General features: G+C 36.6%; 4 protein-coding genes across 4 annotated transcripts; 2 read left to right on the top strand and 2 right to left on the bottom strand.

Annotated features, from left to right (window-relative positions):
- Window positions 1-1,138: 1,138 nt before the first annotated feature.
- Window positions 1,139-2,207, bottom strand: MELLADRAFT_68288 (uncharacterized protein; the record flags this gene model as incomplete). Its single annotated transcript, XM_007416838.1, has 5 exons — window positions 1,139-1,335; window positions 1,427-1,529; window positions 1,635-1,944; window positions 2,029-2,089; window positions 2,168-2,207. The coding sequence occupies 5 exons, from the start codon at window positions 2,205-2,207 to the stop codon at window positions 1,139-1,141; spliced, it is 711 nt and encodes a 236-aa protein (XP_007416900.1).
- Window positions 2,208-3,446: 1,239 nt separating this feature from the next.
- On the top strand, window positions 3,447-4,118 carry MELLADRAFT_53922 (uncharacterized protein; the record flags this gene model as incomplete). Its single annotated transcript, XM_007416833.1, has 4 exons — window positions 3,447-3,449; window positions 3,597-3,706; window positions 3,779-3,878; window positions 3,957-4,118. The coding sequence occupies 4 exons, from the start codon at window positions 3,447-3,449 to the stop codon at window positions 4,116-4,118; spliced, it is 375 nt and encodes a 124-aa protein (XP_007416895.1).
- A 1,225-nt stretch (window positions 4,119-5,343) lies between these two features.
- Window positions 5,344-7,864, top strand: MELLADRAFT_118207 (uncharacterized protein; the record flags this gene model as incomplete). Its single annotated transcript, XM_007416899.1, has 11 exons — window positions 5,344-5,655; window positions 5,755-5,861; window positions 5,941-6,077; window positions 6,186-6,258; window positions 6,364-6,475; window positions 6,551-6,624; window positions 6,718-6,976; window positions 7,060-7,075; window positions 7,152-7,291; window positions 7,374-7,431; window positions 7,551-7,864. The coding sequence occupies 11 exons, from the start codon at window positions 5,500-5,502 to the stop codon at window positions 7,574-7,576; spliced, it is 1,158 nt and encodes a 385-aa protein (XP_007416961.1).
- Window positions 7,865-11,664: 3,800 nt separating this feature from the next.
- On the bottom strand, window positions 11,665-14,505 carry MELLADRAFT_79388 (uncharacterized protein; the record flags this gene model as incomplete). Its single annotated transcript, XM_007416849.1, has 4 exons — window positions 11,665-12,106; window positions 12,221-12,232; window positions 12,406-14,403; window positions 14,487-14,505. The coding sequence occupies 4 exons, from the start codon at window positions 14,492-14,494 to the stop codon at window positions 11,665-11,667; spliced, it is 2,460 nt and encodes an 819-aa protein (XP_007416911.1).
- Between the last annotated feature and the right edge of the window lie 4,210 nt (window positions 14,506-18,715).

The raw sequence follows: 18,715 nt of genomic DNA, 5'->3' as shown, positions 1-18,715 counted from the left end.
TCTGATGATGTAGATTCAAAACATCTCAAAGAGAGGCTATAGCGGAAAGACGCCTCAGGCTCCAGAGAGTAACTGGGGTCACCCTTTGACGCAGACTTTGAGAATCATTTTTGAACTCTAGTGTAGTCTTGGAACGTATTGTCAATAACCAACTTCTCCTTAACGTTTATGTCATCATGGTTAATTATTTGTATAACGTAGTTCCACTCTTGCTTCTTTCTTAGATGTATTCTTGGTATCTAAAACAATACAGAGAGTGCATTCAATCTTATTGTCTGTTCCTCGTACCAGTAGGTAGTTCTGCTTACTCGTATTCTTTCACTACTTACTGAGAACACTTCGCGCTCTATCAAAGCTTCTTACATTTTATGAGCTACGCTATAGATCCCATAGCATTGAACACAAACTCCACTGAGTGAACCCAGTATCAATAACTAAGCTAGCGATCCTTAAGATTAGACATTGTCAATATATGCAGTCATAAGATATCTATTCTTTATATCGCTGATATCACCACAAGGACAATGAGTATTAGTACCTGGGTTCTTGCTGTAAGATGACGGGGTGAAGGACATATAGAAGGTTATATTAAAACCCAATCACAACCAATAAATGATTCTTTATTCTATAGGGCCTTCACCCTGTCATCTTATGGTAAGCACCCAGGAACTAATACTCATTGTCCTGATGGTAAAATCAGCAATATCAAGAAGAAACATAATGATGTTATGACTGCATTACCTATATTGAGAATGTTTCATCCTAAGGATCACTGACACTAGCTTAGCTATTGATGCCTGTAGGATTTCAATATATCTATATAGCCCTGGATCAGCTCATAAAGATATTAAATCTCATCGCACCTTGAATCTTCATCAAGACCAAAACATAAAGTCAATTTCAAGCAAATCACAAATCGAGTTTCCTTCGAAGGAAAATCAAACAAGATAGTGATAGATAAAACACAAAGATAAGATAAAGATGAAAAATGATTGTAGGTTTTTTTATATCATCTTGTGATTTACTTGTACGAAAAGTTAAATCGTACTCTACAGAAGATTCAAAAGATTTGGAATAAGATTCAAAGAAACAACAAATAGATCATTTTAATGATTTCAATCTGAAAAAAGATAATCATTTAAGCCGATTCAATTTGACCTGGGATGATAAGTCCTTTCAAAAGATTAAGAATTTGATCAAATCCCATTCCAAGATCTTTGTAATGATCAAAATCAGGGAAAAAGTGTTTGAAGAAACAAGCAATGGTGTCGTGAATATGTTGAATGATTTTTTTAATGATATCACAAAAAGCAGAGGCAAGATCAGGTAATTTAGCTAGAAGCAAAACAAATCAAATCAATTTCATCAATCATTAGAATCTGTAAACATCTATCTTGGTTCGATTGATCTTAATCTTCTCACTTACGCGCGTCATATTTCGCGAAACAAGGAAGAGTAGTGTCAGCAGCTTCTTGCCAAAAGTTCGATAAAAGGTTGGCAGTGTTGTGAGTGACATCAGCAATATCATCCTGAAAAATATATGAAGAGTAATTCATCAAATTGATAAGTTCATCAATATGGTATATCAACATAAACTTTAGAGATCGAAGATGAAAAAAACCCCATCGACTTACAGCTGTTGGAATCTTCAAAGGCATCTTAGCTGGCATTGGGTTAGATTCAACTTGTTCAACACCGTGAGAAGAAGTATGACTGATTCTGATCATCAATTCGATCTCATGAAAGATCGAAAGACAGTAATCAAATTCGAATCCACCTTGACTCTGAGTCTTAGGTTTCATATGCATTAATTTTTTAATCTTATCGGTAGATTGTTGAATAGAAGCTTGATAAGTTTTAAGAAGTGAGTAAACTTGAACGTTCTTCCATGCTGCCATATCAGCAGCTGAAGCTTCTGGAACTTCATCGTACTTGGTCGAGACACTTTAATGTTTAGGATCAAAAACATTTCAACATAAATTAATAGATGATACGTTGATAAGTTAATGAATTTATTTGGGAACTCACGCTAAGTTACTTCCTTGTTCGAGCTTCATAGAGGCTACAGGTTGATAGATCGTGGTAAGACCTGAAATGAAAGAACATTTTACAAAGCTATTCAACTTCATCCATCACAAAAAAATTATGGATATTCAATAGGATCTACCTAAACAGGCCACCATGGCGAAGAGAGATGAACACCTCATTTTGATTGATTAAAAGATTTGATTTCGAGTATTTAGATGGTAAAAGTGAGATTTGATGATAAAACTATCTTATGAGTTGATGGACTGATTGGAACTAGATACTCTGATCAAAAGGTCATTTTATATTGTTTGAAGTCCCAAATATATTCCAGATTTCGATCCGGTTGAAAAGTTTCTTTCAGTCAACAACGTGGTGAATTAGCTTCATCATCACGCGTACATCCCAAGTAGACCTCATGGGTAGGTATTGCAAATCCCCCCAAGTAACCCTCCCCTGATGACTTTCTTCACCGGTGATGAATTCCATTTCAGGGATCAATTTCCAAGTCGCTTATGTTACTCGAGAGTGAAGGATGCTTTACTCGATTTGTGATGTATATCAGAATGGATTTCTCTCGAATGAAAATGGATTTCACTCAAAGGTATTAACCTTAATTCGTTGTATCTTGATATCATTGCCTCGTTTGATCTTCCATTGTCTTGGAATCGCATTGAATTGATTGATGAAAAACCTAAGCATTGACTTGGCTTCTAGATGATTTCACCAATTCCAATCTGAGATAAAGTCAAGATGATGAAGATCCGATTGGGTACAGTCAATCTACAGCAAGTTGCCTCTTTCTGTCGCGCCTCTGCGTATGTGTGTCATCGAAAGACTTTATACATAGCCTATTCGCAAAACAAGAATGAAGATATCTTTTTCACATCCAAATGCCAATCATTCGGCGCAAGAATGAAATGTTCAATTCAATTTGGTTGGCTGGGGGAAAATTATCCACGAATGCCGCTGTAGGATCCAGCATCCCGCCATGGTTTTCCGAGTGTTTTGAAGACAGGAGAGTGATATGAATAGACCAGTCGGATATCTATGTATGTATTCTCACTGTCCTAACCGCAAGGTATACTTTAAATTGCATATAATCTTCCAGTTGCTGAGATCAGCATTGGGAATTTTGAGAGGGTTCGTTTCGTTTCATCTTGACTTGACTCAAGAGTTGCAAACCAATTTTGAAATGACGTACTGCCCCGTGTCGCGAGTACCGTGAAATTGAACTGTCAACGGGTCGGCTTAACCTAACTTGTGATGAGACCAGCACATACCGTCACCAATCGCGCATTCTCAACATATTACCGTATTGACTGCGCAGCCACAGGTAAACCACCCGTAGGATCCCAACTTCAAGCCATCGACCCTCCCGCTTCGACCTATCCCCTTTCAGACTTCATCAATTCGGCAAGATGGTAGGTCGTCAACATTCTATTCCGATCAACATATCTCTATCATCATACGTCACAGCACTCAAATCAACACCTCAAGCAATACCAAACTACTTTCCTTTGGATTTTCGAACGAAGGCTAAAAATCAATCTGTTTTATTTTACTTACAGACCAAAAAGAGACGTAATGGAGGACGAAACAAATCTGGACGTGGTCATGTAAACCCCGTTAGATGTTCGAACTGCTCAAGATGTGTTCCTAAAGATAAGGCCATCAAGAGGTAAGCGATTCGATCAGTTGATCATCCTTTAAAGCCATTTCTCATGCTTTTTTTACTTGATTTTCAAATTAGGTTCACTGTTCGAAACATGGTAGAATCTGCTGCTATCCGTGATTTGAGTGACGCATCAGTTTACCCTGAATACGTCCTTCCAAAGCTTTATGTCAAGATTGTAAGTCGAACCTCAACCCGATCATGTCTCTTGAACCTATGGCTCACCAATTCAATTTTGCACCTTCTTGTTCATTAGCACTACTGTGTATCTTGCGCTATTCACGCTCATGTTGTTCGTGTTCGATCTGTTACCGATCGACGTAAACGAGCTCCTCCACCACGAGTTCGATTCAACAAGGATGGCAAGAAAATCAACCCGAATGCTGTTGCCGGTATGTTTTTGATGATCTTTCTTTGACTAAACCAAAAAAGATCACATCTGAACTGATGTCGATGATCATGTTTTTTCTCTTTTCTAAAAAGCTGTAACTGCTGCTGGTGGAGCTGCTGGTGTTAGAGCATAAAAAATGATTTAACCCTTGTGTATCAGATTCCAAATTGACGAAATTTTATCTCGATCGACATTGGGAGTGTAATACTCGAAGAATCATTTCATGCAGTTTTAGTTATGAATAGCCCAAGTGCTGTTTTACATGCCTCTTGAGGAATTCGACTGTGAGATCTCGGAGTGACTATGATCTTACAGATATCCGACTATTTCACTGTCACCTCTCGGTTCCATTACTATTATGCGTGACGAGCGTTTGGATGCTGAATCTTTTATATGATCATTTAATGATGGTGGTGACCTTTTTGGTCAAATTCCCATGATTTATTCCGTTGTGAGGTGATTTATGGACAACAGCTGCCTGAGTACGCTGTACCGGATTCTCGTGTTGAGAAGAATTCCTCATGAATGATGATGCTCATGATGCTCCAGTTCTCTAGAAGTTGGTAAATGCCATACCAAGCTGTTTGAGTCTTGAAGATGAGATTCGCGAGTTGACTTTGACCGCTTTCCACATTGATCAAAATGTATACATGTCTACAAGATGAGTTTGGAGAAGCTTTTCAAGCTTTTTACTCAGATCCATAGATTCTGATTTGTTTCTGTACAAAACCTTACAAGACCTGCTCTCGTACTTTTGACAAAGACGTGTCAATCTACAAAATAGAAAGAACCGGATTGGTTTGTGAAGAGGATGGTCAAGCTAGTAAAGATAATTAACGTTTGGTTGCTCAAAAGGATGAAGATACTGGTGGAGGAAATGAGGCAAGGGTTTTAAAGTTAGATACTTGATGATATCTTTTGATGTTTATCAATTTGTGCATCTTCAATCAAAGTCCTTTAACACCTAACCATGTGAAGAATGGATGACATTTCTCGTATATGTACCCTTATATGTAGCTCGTCAAAACCAGAGGATGATCGTTTTGAAACAGATTGATGAAGATCGAATTGAGAGTTGATTAGGATTGATAGTTTGAAGTTCATCTTACAAAATATCGATTCCAAGCAAGCTTTAGTTGAAGATGGAAGTGTTTCGATCAAGAAGGATATCTGATGAACCGTTTAAATTCATTCGATCTTCATATCAAATCAAATCAAATCAAATGGTCATCAGTTTATATAATCTTCATTAAAGCTTTCTAATCTGTGAATCAGTGAGTTCTTCAAATCAGCTCATCACTTAAATTCTCAATTCTTTCTTTACTTTCTCCTTACCATTCTCATTCTCATTCTCATTCTCTTCATTCGTCATCATCATCACTACCAACTACATAAAAATATATTAAAGATGTTGATTTTTTCTATCATCCCATTGATTTGTCAAGCTTGTTCGAAACCTACTCCTACACTTCCTTCTTTACCACCAAACGCATCAGAAACTCATGTACCTGGTAAGATTTATAAACCTGTTCAACAAGATCAACAACTTTATAATATTTCACAAGTAAGTTTTCCATTGATTAATCAAAAAAAAATCATTAAACGATGTTTATTGAGAAATTGGTGAATGATGTTTGATTTATTGTACAATGAATTTTAAAAGCCAGCTTCGATTCTTCAACAACTTAGTCCGAGTTATAAGATCGAATCTAGATTTGATTTTCAATCTATTAACCTTGCATTAAATCAAGAATGGATAGAATTAGATCTGTAAGAGATTCATCATCTTCATCTTCATCTTCATCAAATCCTTCAGCATCATCCCTAATACCATTTCTTGTTTAAAAAGTTTTCATTATGGATTAAGCAAGTTTTCAGTAGAAGAATTTGAAGCAGCTGGAATTAATGCAGAGTATAGATTCTTGATTGAATTTATGGCAGATCAAGAAGTTTCACATGCGACTGTTTTAAGTAATATGTTGGGTCGTAAGTCGGTGTCTTTTTTCCAATCATCAAATGATGTAAAAATCAAGATGATGAAAATTAAATTGGATTGGTTTTCTTTGCTTGTTTACCACATACAATGATTTTTAGCTCAAGCTGCTAAACCTTGTAAATATGAATATCCATTCCAAACGGTCAAAGAGTTTATTGATTTTTGTCAAAAGTGAGTCTTCTTCAATCTAGTCCAAGAAATCAATCAAGTTCTTGAAACCCCATTTTGAAATCGAACTAATGAATGCTTTTCATTTTTATCTTTCTTTTAAACTAGACTTACTAGATGGGGTGAATCTGGAGTTTATGGTTTCTTACCTTTCCTAGAAAACCCCAATTCTGCTCAAATCTTATTACAATCAATCACTACTGAGGCTAGACAACAGATGGTAGGTAGTGATCTTAATCTTTTTATTATAAAAATCAATTGATCATCTGATTGTTTTATGGCTTACTATTACTAGATCTTTCGACAATTTGAAGGTCTTTTTCCTATGCCTGTATATCATATAGCTGGAATCCCTCAGAGTTGGGCATGGTACGTCTTGACTCCATCACAATCAAATGTTAAAAATTCTAAACATATTAATCTTTGACTAAAAAATATATGGATATCTACCCAATCAAATAGGACACTTTTACATCCATACTTAATCAGTTGTCCAGAAACAAACCCAAGGATCGAGTTTGATATCTTTCCAACTTTACACATTTTAAATAATCCAAATGCTTCTTTAATCGATCCTAAATCACCTTCGATCTCTCATAACCGTACGACACTTTCTTCGCCGGGTAGAGTGGTTCATTTCAAGTTTGATCAACCTGGTCTCACTGTGAATCCTAATCAAGAGTATCGTACGATTATTCATGCTGCTTCTGGGGTTCCTAAAGTTTGTAATTTCTTTTTTTGTAATCGTGATGGTTTGATGCTTTGGAATCTTACTGAGATGGTTTTTTTGGATGTTCTTTTTAGTTTGCAGCTTGGACTTCACGTATGTCTTATCAACCAAAAAACTTCGTTGAATACTTCATAAAAAAAACTAAGATATCTTTGATCAATCCGATCAGAATATAATGTGACTTACTCAACCTTATTCAACGTCACGAACTCTTCCGCGTCAACTATCCAACCGTTTTCAGAACTTTTTCCGGGTCAAGTTGATTATCCATCTATAAATGGTACAATGTTTATTACTTTAACAGATGTAAGTTCATTCATTTCTCTTGAAAATTTAGTGATGGTTCATTGAAGAAGTTTTCTTTTGGTTGATGATTGATTCTTTGTAGGTTGATTTGAAAGTCACTCCATCTAATATTACACTTTTGAATCCACATATCATTGCTGGTAAGGGGTTTTTTTTGTTTTGATTCAGTACAAATCTAATCATCAATTCAAAGGATCAAACTTTAACTTACTAAGAGTTTTTTGACTTTTTTTGATGATGATCATTGAATTGGATTTAGGTCCAGCAATGTATCAAGCAGATTAAAAGAAGTTTTTCTTGTTCTTCTTCATCAAAAGAAATTAAAAAACTTTTTTTATTATTGATAATGGTTTGGTAATCTGAAACATTAACAAAATTGCTTTAAACTTATCAATTATTTTATAGTGTATGTACAACAAGTAGTTATAAGTTGTTTTAGTAAACTATTATGTAAAGTTTTTTCCAATTCATTCTTATACATACCTTTTCTTTTATATGTTTTTATACATATATATATATATGTAGTTTTGAGAAATATTCTTTAAAACTGATGAACAAACATGATCTTGTTTTTGAAATGAATTGTTTGAAAGATTTAACTAAGATTGATCTTTGAAGGGGTAAGATCTTCAATTCAATTTTTTTTAAGAAACCAATCTGTTCTTGATAGAAAAAATTGCTAGAGTGGTGACACACTGTGGAATATACATTTCCCACTGGCAGAGATGTATATCTCCAGGGATGTTCAAGGTGCCCAGAGGCACAATAGTCATCCAAATCAGTGATCCATTTATTAATGAGGTGACTTCATAGATGGCTATATGTCTCTAGGTGACTATAATACCAACTGAAACCAGTTCAGGTATAATACACAAACAATCAAGAAAAAGGACTTCAAACCTTCTTGTAGAACTACAAGTATGAGTATAAGTTGATTGATAAAGTTTTGATCAAATCTAAACACCTTTCTTTGGTCCTGTTTGTCCTACAATCATCTCATCCTGATGATCAATTTCATTTGAAGATAAACAAAAACAAACTACAGATATGTAGTATATAGATAGAATCATTAATAAGATTAGAAGAATGTTGAAGGGAGTAAAAGGTGAAGTAAGCTGAATCATTAAAAAATGGTATCAGTTTTTTGAAATAAGTAAAGTGATTGAGGTTCAAAGAGATTGGGACAAACTTACTTTGAGTGAGGGGTTTGGATCAGGTGTACTAGATTTGGGAATGGGTTTGGTGTTTGGTTTTATAGAGTAAGAGGTTGATCCATTTGAAGGGTTAAGAATGAGGGATTTAGTGAGGTTTGGAATAAGTACCTATGATGATCAAAGATAACGTAGATCAGTAAATATTTCCGTAGGATCTTGGGAAGCTTTAATAATCTTTTGAGTGAGAAAATCTGTTTACGGGAATTCGATTTGAGGGAGAGATAACTGTGTCGGTTTGGATGATAGGTTCTTTGGTGGTTGTGATTGGTTTACAAGTTGTTGAGTTTAGAGGAAGAAGAAAAAAGATAATGATTTGAAGGTGTAGGAGAATGAGTTTGATCATTGTTGAAAAAGATTGAAATCAAGAAAGATTGGAATGAAGAAAGATTGGAATGAAGAAAGATTGAAATGAAGAAAAAAAATATTGATTTGTTTGGGATTTATTGAGTAAAAGAAATATTCATCAAATCATAGGGAAGCTACAGTATAAATACAAATGAGATTGAATTATATCAATATATATATATATATAGTTGAAAGCAATCTCATGTTCAAAGTAATGATCAACGATTTCAAAATTGTGATTATTTTCTTGAAATTTCTTTCGTGATAAATGTCATCAAAATCTTGAAGTGATCATCTTCGAATCCCTTCCGGCCGGGCAAAGAAGAGCTTTGTGAATAAGCTAAATCTTTGAAACTACAACACAAGAAAGATCAAAAAAATATCTTCAAGTTTTGATTTGATTTGGACAGAACTGAAGATCGTTCCTAGGTTTTGATAAGGATCCCACTATTTCGAGCCCCCTTAGGAGAACCCCGGCGCCCCTCGGGTTTTGACTATTACCCGCGTGGGCCGACAAAACTTGAAGGTTAGCAGCCAGATTTTCGCATAGTCGGACCTTTAGGGCTGCTTGCGAGGGCGCATTCACACCACTCTCCCCCGTATGACTTGTTCTGCGCCCTTGGGAGCCCTTGGGTCGTCAAATAGAGCAACAAAGAATCCAGTCACATCCAATCTCCAGCTATCATTGAGCACCATCGTCCATCAATTCATCAATTCTCTCGATCAAGTCTATCCATCATCAATTCAATCCAATCTTTGAATCTTCATCATCACAACAAAAAACCACATTATGTGGACCTAGCATCAATCAATCCATTTCATCTATCTTATCTCAACATCCATCTTCAACCGATACATCATCATATTATCTTAATAATAGTGGAACAGATTCAAAAATTTAAGAGCAACTTGATGTGAATAGAAGAACAGGTCGTCATGAAACTTTAGCTATTCGCATTGGAGTGATAGACACCCGAACCAGCCCTACGACTACACGGACATCAAGTAAAGTTGATATACGATTTCAGCAGCCTCTCATGTAGATGTAGCCACTTTCCCGGTGACTTATTAACTTATGGTATGCAGTATGATGATCCTTATAAAACAAACCTCTGGTATGACCTTCTTGTGTTATATCGGTCTGGTTTTAACCACAGCGCTTGGCTCGTTGCTTATGCTTGGTTGTGGATTATCAACCTACGCCCACAAATGGGTTTGTTTTTTAGGGACTTTGTTGAATTTACTGCTTGGTACAAGTATTTGGTTTTGCTTTCAATTCATTTGATTTTGGATATCACAAACCATTGTAGTTATTGGTATTTCTAACCTTCTACCTCAACTGTGATGTTTTATCTTGAATATGTTTACCTGTTCTTTGAATGAAACCAATATCGACTTGGCTGAACCTCAATGAGCTGTAGCGGACGTTCGGTTGACTTATAAAATAAGGCGAAATAAACTTAAAGTCGCGCCCCTCAAAGGAGCCCCTTTCTTTCGAAAAGGGGCTACAAATCTCTTGAAGCCCCCCGGGTAAACCCGAGGGGGGCGCCGGATATCGGATAGGGGGCTAGAAATAGTGGGATCCTTAAAAAATAGATTGTTTGGATTTTATGCAGGTCAAAAATACAAGACACTTCTCCAAGTAGAAAGACAACACTACTAGGGACTGGTTTGAACCCAGAGCAGACTCATTAGCCGCGTTCAAACCTGACCCGGTTGACACAAAAACCGGTTACCCAGTTGCTTTTCTGGTGGTAACTTTGTGTATCCATTGACAGTTCTTGACAGCTTCCAGCCAAAAAGTCCACCGGGTCAACTGGGTTTTTTGAAACCGGGTCAGGTTTGAACGCGGCTATTAAAGTCTGATGTAAAAAAATCCCAGTTTCAAAGTTTTTCATTAAACTTCAATGGAAACAGAACCAAATCCTTCCCCCATGACACTTTATAGCTATGTGTTATGACTTTGAAGACTTGAAAAAAAAAGTATGCAAGGCTTTATTGTGATTGTCTATGCCTGTAAAGGGCTGCATGGACCAAATCAGGGGGGTGTCTATAATCTATGCAAATTTTGATCAATCCTTTTTCCTTGCACAAATCAAAAAACAAAAAATCTACATACTTTTGAAAATTTATTTCCAAACATTTTATCCGTACAAAAGAGACAAACAAAAATCAAACAAAAAAAATGCTAAAACAAAGTAAAAAAAATCCTTTTACAACTTGAATTTGAATTTCAAATGAAATTTGAATAACAAACAAGTCCTTTTCTCTATATTTTTCAAAAAGATCAAAAAAATGATGAGAAATGATGAAAAGAGTGATAAGAAATGAAGATCAATGATCAAACAAAGAAAACAAAAAGATGCCAATGCCAATGATGAGTGATAATAATTCAAAGAAACAAAAAAAGAACCATTCCTCTTAATCAAAAAAAGTAAATAACGAGAAACCAAAACCAAAAAAGAAAAAGAAATCAAAAAATCTATTTATTTAATAAACGATCCAAATTCCAAAAATCCAAAAGCCAAAATCCAAAAAAAAGATTGAAATCCAATTGTTTTAAAAACCAAAAAAAAATCATTCCTAGATATGAGTATTGAAAAGAATAGAATACCTAAAAATACCAAGATCCATAAATGTTTTTTTACAAAGATCCAAAGATTCCGTGTCCCCCAAAAAAATAAGTGAAACCCAAGGGGAGAACCAACTCGGAACCCGTTTCTTGAAGTTCCCAAAACAAAGTCTTTACCATTCAACCTTTTCTTCTTTTCGTCTTGAATCACTTGACTTCCATTTCCATTCCTATTGTTATTGTTATTTCGATCTCGAACCCCCAAACCCAAACAAAACCCGATCAGTCTTCCCGCTCTCTCTCTCTCTCCCACCCTTCCCAATCTTCCTAATCATAACCTCAACAGGCAATCCATCCCTAGCACACATAACCCAAACCGTTCCAGCCCCTTTCCATAGCCCACCATTGTCATCTTCATTCTCTTTATCTTCCGCTTCTCTGTTCGGTTTATCAAACAAAACTTTCCATTTCTCTGATCTTAGTACAATAATTTCATATTCACCTTGATCATCATCACCATATCTACCAGAATGATTAGTCGAAAATGTTGAACCGTGAAACCTAATCATGATTAAATTAGGTTGATTCGATTTGAATAGAATCTTATAGAAACTGGTCATCGGATTAAACTCTTCACTTAAGATCTTGATACCTTTGGGTTGATTTCTTCTACTTAGATGTGGTCTATCATATGACCATATTTAATAAAAAAAACCAATTAGTTTTTGGGTTGATTTTTTTCCACATTCTCTTCATGGTTTGTTGAAGAGAAAGATTCTTTAAAAAAATTCAACTTACGCAAATCCGTATCTGTTCAAGTATCGATTCAAGTTCATAATTAAATTCGGTACATCAGCCGATAAAACTTGACTAACCCATCACAAAACAAAAAAAAATCACATCTCAATCAATACAAAAGAAACCCATTTTATTCCAAAAGAAGACCTCCCCTCAACAATAAGAGAAAAAGACATTAAACTTACTGAACCAAACTCAAAGGAACTTTCTGACCATGATAAACCTTCATGACCAGCGAAACATGAGTCCCATTGGTATCCTTCTTTCCATTCTTCTCTTCTTCTTCTTCTTCTTCTTCTTCTTCTTGTAATTCTTGATGAGTAGTAGAAGAAGAACCAGATCTGATTCTTTGAGTTGGAGAATAATGAACAGGTGAAGAAGTTGATAAGATCGAACTAGCTCTATTTCTACGAAGGTTCGAATTAGACAAATTCAAAGTAGGTGAAATAGATGAATAAATCGGACTTGAAAAATTAATTAAAGAATTTCTCTTATGATTGTTAATAGGTGATAAATTTAAATTGATCGAACTTTTAGAAATTTGAATTGGTTGTAAAATCGATGTTTGATAGGTTATCGTTGGCCATTCGATTTGTGATAAGTTTTTAGATAATCTTTGGTTAGATGGATGGTTTTGATGATGATGATGATTGGGTAACGATTTTGATAAACTTGATGGGTTGGGTAAAGAGCTTGAATTTAATTGGTTATGAACAGGTGAGATTGTAAGACTTAATCTTTTAACAATCGAAGGTAAATCACCTGAAATGGTTTGTGAAGGTGAAGTGATTCTCTGTTTAGGATTTGATGATGAATTGGATGGAGTTGAATGATGATACGAAAGAGGTTGGATTGGAGAAGTACGATCGGGGTGAGGGATTCTTGTTTGAGAACTATATGATTCGGGTGAAGTGCTCGGTGCTGGTTGTGATGGATGAATTGGTATAGATGAATAGGTAGGTGGTCTTGAGGTAGGTCGGAATGAGAAACCACAGAGTGATAACCAAGAACGTGAATTAGGTTCTGATTCAGGTATAAGACTGTCCACTACACTTGTACTTACCCAAACCCCACCTGAATCATCATCAGTATCAGCATCTAGATCAAAATCAGCATCAAAATCAAAATCATCATGAAGATTGAGTTGATGTGATAGTTCAAATGAAGAAGATTTAGAATGATTTGACGTCTTATAAGGTCTAAAAGCTTGCACTAATGATTGATTTCTAGGTCCAATTGGAAATTGATCTTTAAAAGATAATTTCAATAATTGATCACCAATCTGATTGGAATCTAAGATTTGATAAACCAATGATTTACTTAAATCTACTTTCGAATCACACATCGATCGAACCGGTATAGAAGAAAGTGTAGCGGCTAAATCAAACGAATTCCATTTCCCATTTAAATATCCTTCACCTCTAAAATAAGGTAATGAAACAGATTCATGAATCGAAGTGGATATAAATTCATCTTCTGGTTGGTTTTGTGAGATGATAAAGTGTTCGGTTGAGGTTAATTCTCTTGTATAAAGTCTGACTTCTTGACGAGTTCCAAGATATGTCCAACCATCTGATTCTAGATTGATGCTAGCTTCTGGGTTTGGGGTTGATGAGGAACTTGAAGGAATACTATTGCGATTGAATTGATTTGAATGACGATGAGTTGAGTTTCGATGTAGATTGGTTGGACTAGTGTTGATGGTAGTGGTAGTGGTAGTAGGACATTGAGTTAAAGAATTGAAGAGTGATAAGATATGATTTAAATAAGTAGAATGACGATGTGAAGATTTAGGTAAGACCAGATGATGAAGTAAAGAGTTGATAGATTGATTTTGGTGTTGATGTTGATATGATTTGATGGAATGATGATGATGATGATGATCAGGTTGAAGTTGAATTGATTTAGGAAATAAACTCGTGATAGTTGAACTTGGATTAGAATGGTGATGGTGATAATGATCAGCCGAATGAGGAGGTTGAGTGAGATGAGTAGTAGAAGAAGTGAAACTGTATTGATCTGAACTTGATAAGTTACTTGAGATTGAAGATGAAGTTGATCTAGTGATGTTGGGTTTCCTTCTTCTCACTACTGCTACTGCTGGTTGTTGTTGTTGTTGTTGATGTTGGTTAGATTGTAAGTTGAGTAGAGAAGTAGAAGGTGATAATAAAAGTGGTTTAGAGCTATTCAATCAAAGCATACATTCTGTCAGTTTACCATTTCTTTATCTCATCTCATGCATTCATTCTTCACTTGGATCACTAACCTGGTCATCGATCCTATTGATCCTTTTGAAATGTTTCCTTGTAAGTTGAATGTTGAGTTGGAGTGGTTAAACGCTAAAAAGTGGCTACTTTACTTTTGAAAGAAAAATTGCAAAGACTATTGGAGAAATGATTTTGATTTGAATTTGAATAAGATAGACTTTTTTTCACTGCGTATGCAACATTGGTGGGTGGGACTATAATTGATGAGTGTTGTACATAATCGTGGTGGTAATAATTTGAAACACGAGTTGTTGGTTACCAAGCAATCAAAATCATCCAAAAAAATGAAATCAAAATCAAAATCAAAATCAAATCAAAACAAAAGAAACTTGATGAAGAAAATCGAAGACTAAAATTAATTTCTCATCCTCCTTTCGTCATCTTCCTTTTCTCTCGTAGTTCCGTACGCTGTACCTATCAATGGTTGATTGGTAACCTATCAATGGTTGATTGGTACCTTGATTTATCATCTTCTTGAGTTTACCAATCAATCATAAGCATAACCTTACTAAAACCTACATAATTCATTTATTCTCCCGCTTCGATCGCTTGACTATTTTTATCAATTTGAAATTATTTGAGACTTGGTTTGAAGAATTGGATCCGTGATATGCAAGGGAAAAAATGATCTGACGAGAAAACCAATTGAAACAAGCGATCAGCAATGGTCACGTCATCGTCGGTGGGCGGCGGCGGCGCACTAAACTGACTCGGAGCTGCCCCGAGGGCCGAAAAATCTCTCGTCCAAGTTTTGAGCTCAAAGCTAAATATGTACAGTCGGTGACAAAAAGTTTACGTACCTGTACTATAACTGACCAATTTGGCAACTCTCAAGAAGCATATTGTACTCAACATCTCATGTACTTCTATACCTTAAAGCACACGGTCTAGATGGCCACTCGTCAGAGTATCTATGATCAAATTTCAGGATGTGTAATTGTAATGTAGACTCTAGAATACAACAATTTTTACCAGCGAGTGTGTCTACCCTTTGCCTTGATCACAGCCTTGATCCGATCAGGCATGGATTCAACCAAAGCTTGAAGCTTGCTCTGAGGGATTGCTTTCCACTCGGTAAACAGGGCTTCACGCATTTCTTGAGGTGTGCGAGGCTGATGTTTTTCAGAAACATTCCTTTTCATTATGTTCCAGAGGTTCTCAATCGGGTTCAAGTCTGGACTGTTTGCTGGCCAATTTAACTCTGTAATTGAATGTTGATCTCTCCATTCTTTTGCCACTTTACTTGTGTGTACCGGGGCTCCATCCTCCATCAAGATAAGATCGCGTGGACAATTAGGTGAGCTGATAAATGGTTCGATGATGTGTCGATAGATCAAATCGACAAAATCGGGTCCAGATCGACGTCCTGGGGGCATTATGGTCATCGGCAAGCGAATTTCGGCTGTGAATGCGCCCCAGATCATTACCGAAGTTCGTCCACTCTTGAAACTTGGTGCTAAACAATCTTGGTTGTATTTTTCACCGGGCTTACGCCACACCCGAACCTTCTTTGCAGGCTTTCCTATTTCAAAAGACGACTCATCGGTCCATATGACCTTCTTCCAATCATTGTAAGTCCAATCTTTGTACTGTTTAGCAAACTGAAGACGCCTTAGAATGTGTTGGCTCTTGAGATAAGGCTTGACTACTGCCACTCGAGAGTTAAACCCAAGTCTTCGAATTTCTGATCGGATCGTTTGAAGACTTGCTTTAATTGGTAGTTTGCTAGCGATCCAGGCAGCTGAAGCGCGTCGGTTTTTTTTTAAAATTCGCTTCAAAGTTCGCTGATCACGTTCTGAGAATTTCTTCGGTCTTCCGAGTGTTTTTGAGGTCGTTGATACGCGTTTTTTACGGTCATTGTAGATGACCGTGTAGACAGTAGACTTGGGATGGCCTAGTTTTTTAGCAATTTGAGTGCCAGGAATGCCAATTTGGTGCATGTAAACGATGGAAGCCTTTCGGGTGGGAGAAAGGGTGCAGGTCTTCATTTTCTAAGAGGTTTGGGGTTGGTATAGAGAAGATGCTCAAGGACAAAAACACTCATAGACCTCACTGCACTATTACATATGTAGTTGAGGTACGTAAACTTTTTGTCACTGACTGTACACGTATGTACTTCTTGTTGTAGACTGGTGTGTGTACACGACTGCGCCACAGCAGATCACGTGACTTTGTACAGCTTGTGTTAGATATAGTCTCTGATCCTCGGCATCGGCTTCCACATCATCATCAGTTGTGGAGCCGATACCTGGGATCTGAGCTAACCTCACATCTTGTCCTATCTATTATACTTCTCTTCACATACTTTTTTGGGTTTTTTTGGCAAGGAAAAAGGACTATATTTGGGTCCAAAAATATTTGAGTACATATTTACTTTGCCCATCATCATTCATCAGAAACTATTGTGGCAGGCAACCCGGGTGGGCAAAAGGCTAAACTTCAACAACCAATAATACACTTTTGTGGTGCCGTGTACACTACGGGTCAATGGTTGACAGGGGAGGATGTCCATTCTTCATCCTCCCCAAGGACATCGCGAGGATGATTGCAAGAGATCCTCGCGATGTCTTTTGGGTTCTGGCTGTCAACACTTTGAGTCCGGTTGACACATAAGACAGAACCCTGAGACGAGTCCCACACCTTGCCCAGACCTTGACAGTGGTCTGAGATTGAAAGAAAGTCTTGTTGAAGGACTTCTCATAAGAGGACCTCGTGCGTTAGAATCTTTCTCATTCTCCCCCTTCACAAATTTCAAACTTGATCATTTTTCTACCTTCAGACTACGTTATATCTTCTCATCAACCTTTTCTGTTCGGCCTCGTTTTGGCCTCGTTCTATGGCCATGTTTGTTCCTTCATGTTCTACTTGTGCCCTTCATCTTACCATCCACTTCACAAGTCAATTCAATACTTATGAGCAGGTCTCTTTGTTCATCCTTTTATCTTTACAATCCCTCAATTGACCCTACTCTCTTTTATACAAGTCTCAACTCGATTTTTTGTTATTGTTTTTTCTTTCTTTTTTTTTCAACTGTTTGTACTCTTCTTTTTAATGATCCCGATGGATGAAATCACGGGGTCACACTTGCTTACTATGTATCAATGTAACCAATTGCCCCAAATCAAGAACTACAAAAGGTCGCACTGGGTTAGCGGAGGTCGCACTGGGCTGCGCTTCCTGCACCCAGGGGCCAGAACCCAATTCAAAGCAGCCCAAACCATTTGAACTACATATTTGAATGTAGGTTGGTCATTCAAACAGCTCTCTCAGCTATTACGGAACCTAAAGCAAGGATATCGCGCCGATATCCTTGATCTCATCCGCGCGACCTCCTCTGTGAGGATGATCAACGGAGATCGGCCGGATCTCCGTTGGATGTCGCCAGGCAGGATATCCGCCGGATGACCTGATTGGACTGTAGTGTACAGTCATTTAAGAAAAGCTTGTGACAAATTCCCCGCCAATTTGTTTGTCAGCCCTGAGTACTAAACCAGAGTACCAATGGGCGACGTATTATAATAAAAACCTTAAAAATAGAAATTACAACTCAAGGCTCAGTTTCAAGAGTCAAGTTACATATGATTTAGCATATGTAACATGTGCAGAACTTACATCAAAGGGTGTGAACATACATAACTTTGATGCAAACCAAAGCTACATATATTTCACAGCCGTAACACATATGTAACAAGTGAAATATACTTATAATCCAATAGTAACTGTCTTACTGTAATTAACCTAACCATAGAACCACAATTTGTGCGCACTTGGAGTCCAAAGATTTCCAAGGTTCAGACTATATAAACCCTGGAAATCCAACCAAATTGAGAAGAATGACATCATCACATTATTATTCAACGGGGTGTAAGAAATTTGCGGTCTTCCATGACCGCAAAGGCTGATGTCCGCAAAAGTCAATTAATCCCGGGGCAAAGTTAAATTTTACGATCATTCCAATTTTTCCAAAGCTCACAAAAAAAATTGATGTAAAATAATGACCGTAAAATTGGGCCACAGGTGTCAAATTATTTATTTTTACGGTCATGAGTTTGCGGACATTAATGTACGTAAACAATAATACTCGTAAAAGTGTAAACTTTTGGGGTAAAGTTGAGTTTTGCAACCAATGTTTTGCAGTGTACAAAGACTGTAAAAAACTTTCCGAATATAGATTGCAAAAGTGAAAATTATCATTTTTAAAATGTAATTTTGCAATCCAAACTTTACG

The sequence above is a fragment of the Melampsora larici-populina genome, assembly GCF_000204055.1.
Source record: "Melampsora larici-populina 98AG31 unplaced genomic scaffold MELLAscaffold_65, whole genome shotgun sequence".
Classification (NCBI taxonomy): domain Eukaryota; kingdom Fungi; phylum Basidiomycota; class Pucciniomycetes; order Pucciniales; family Melampsoraceae; genus Melampsora; species Melampsora laricis-populina.
The sequence above is the reverse complement of the archived record's forward strand: the minus strand, read 5'-3'. Positions and strand labels throughout refer to the sequence as shown.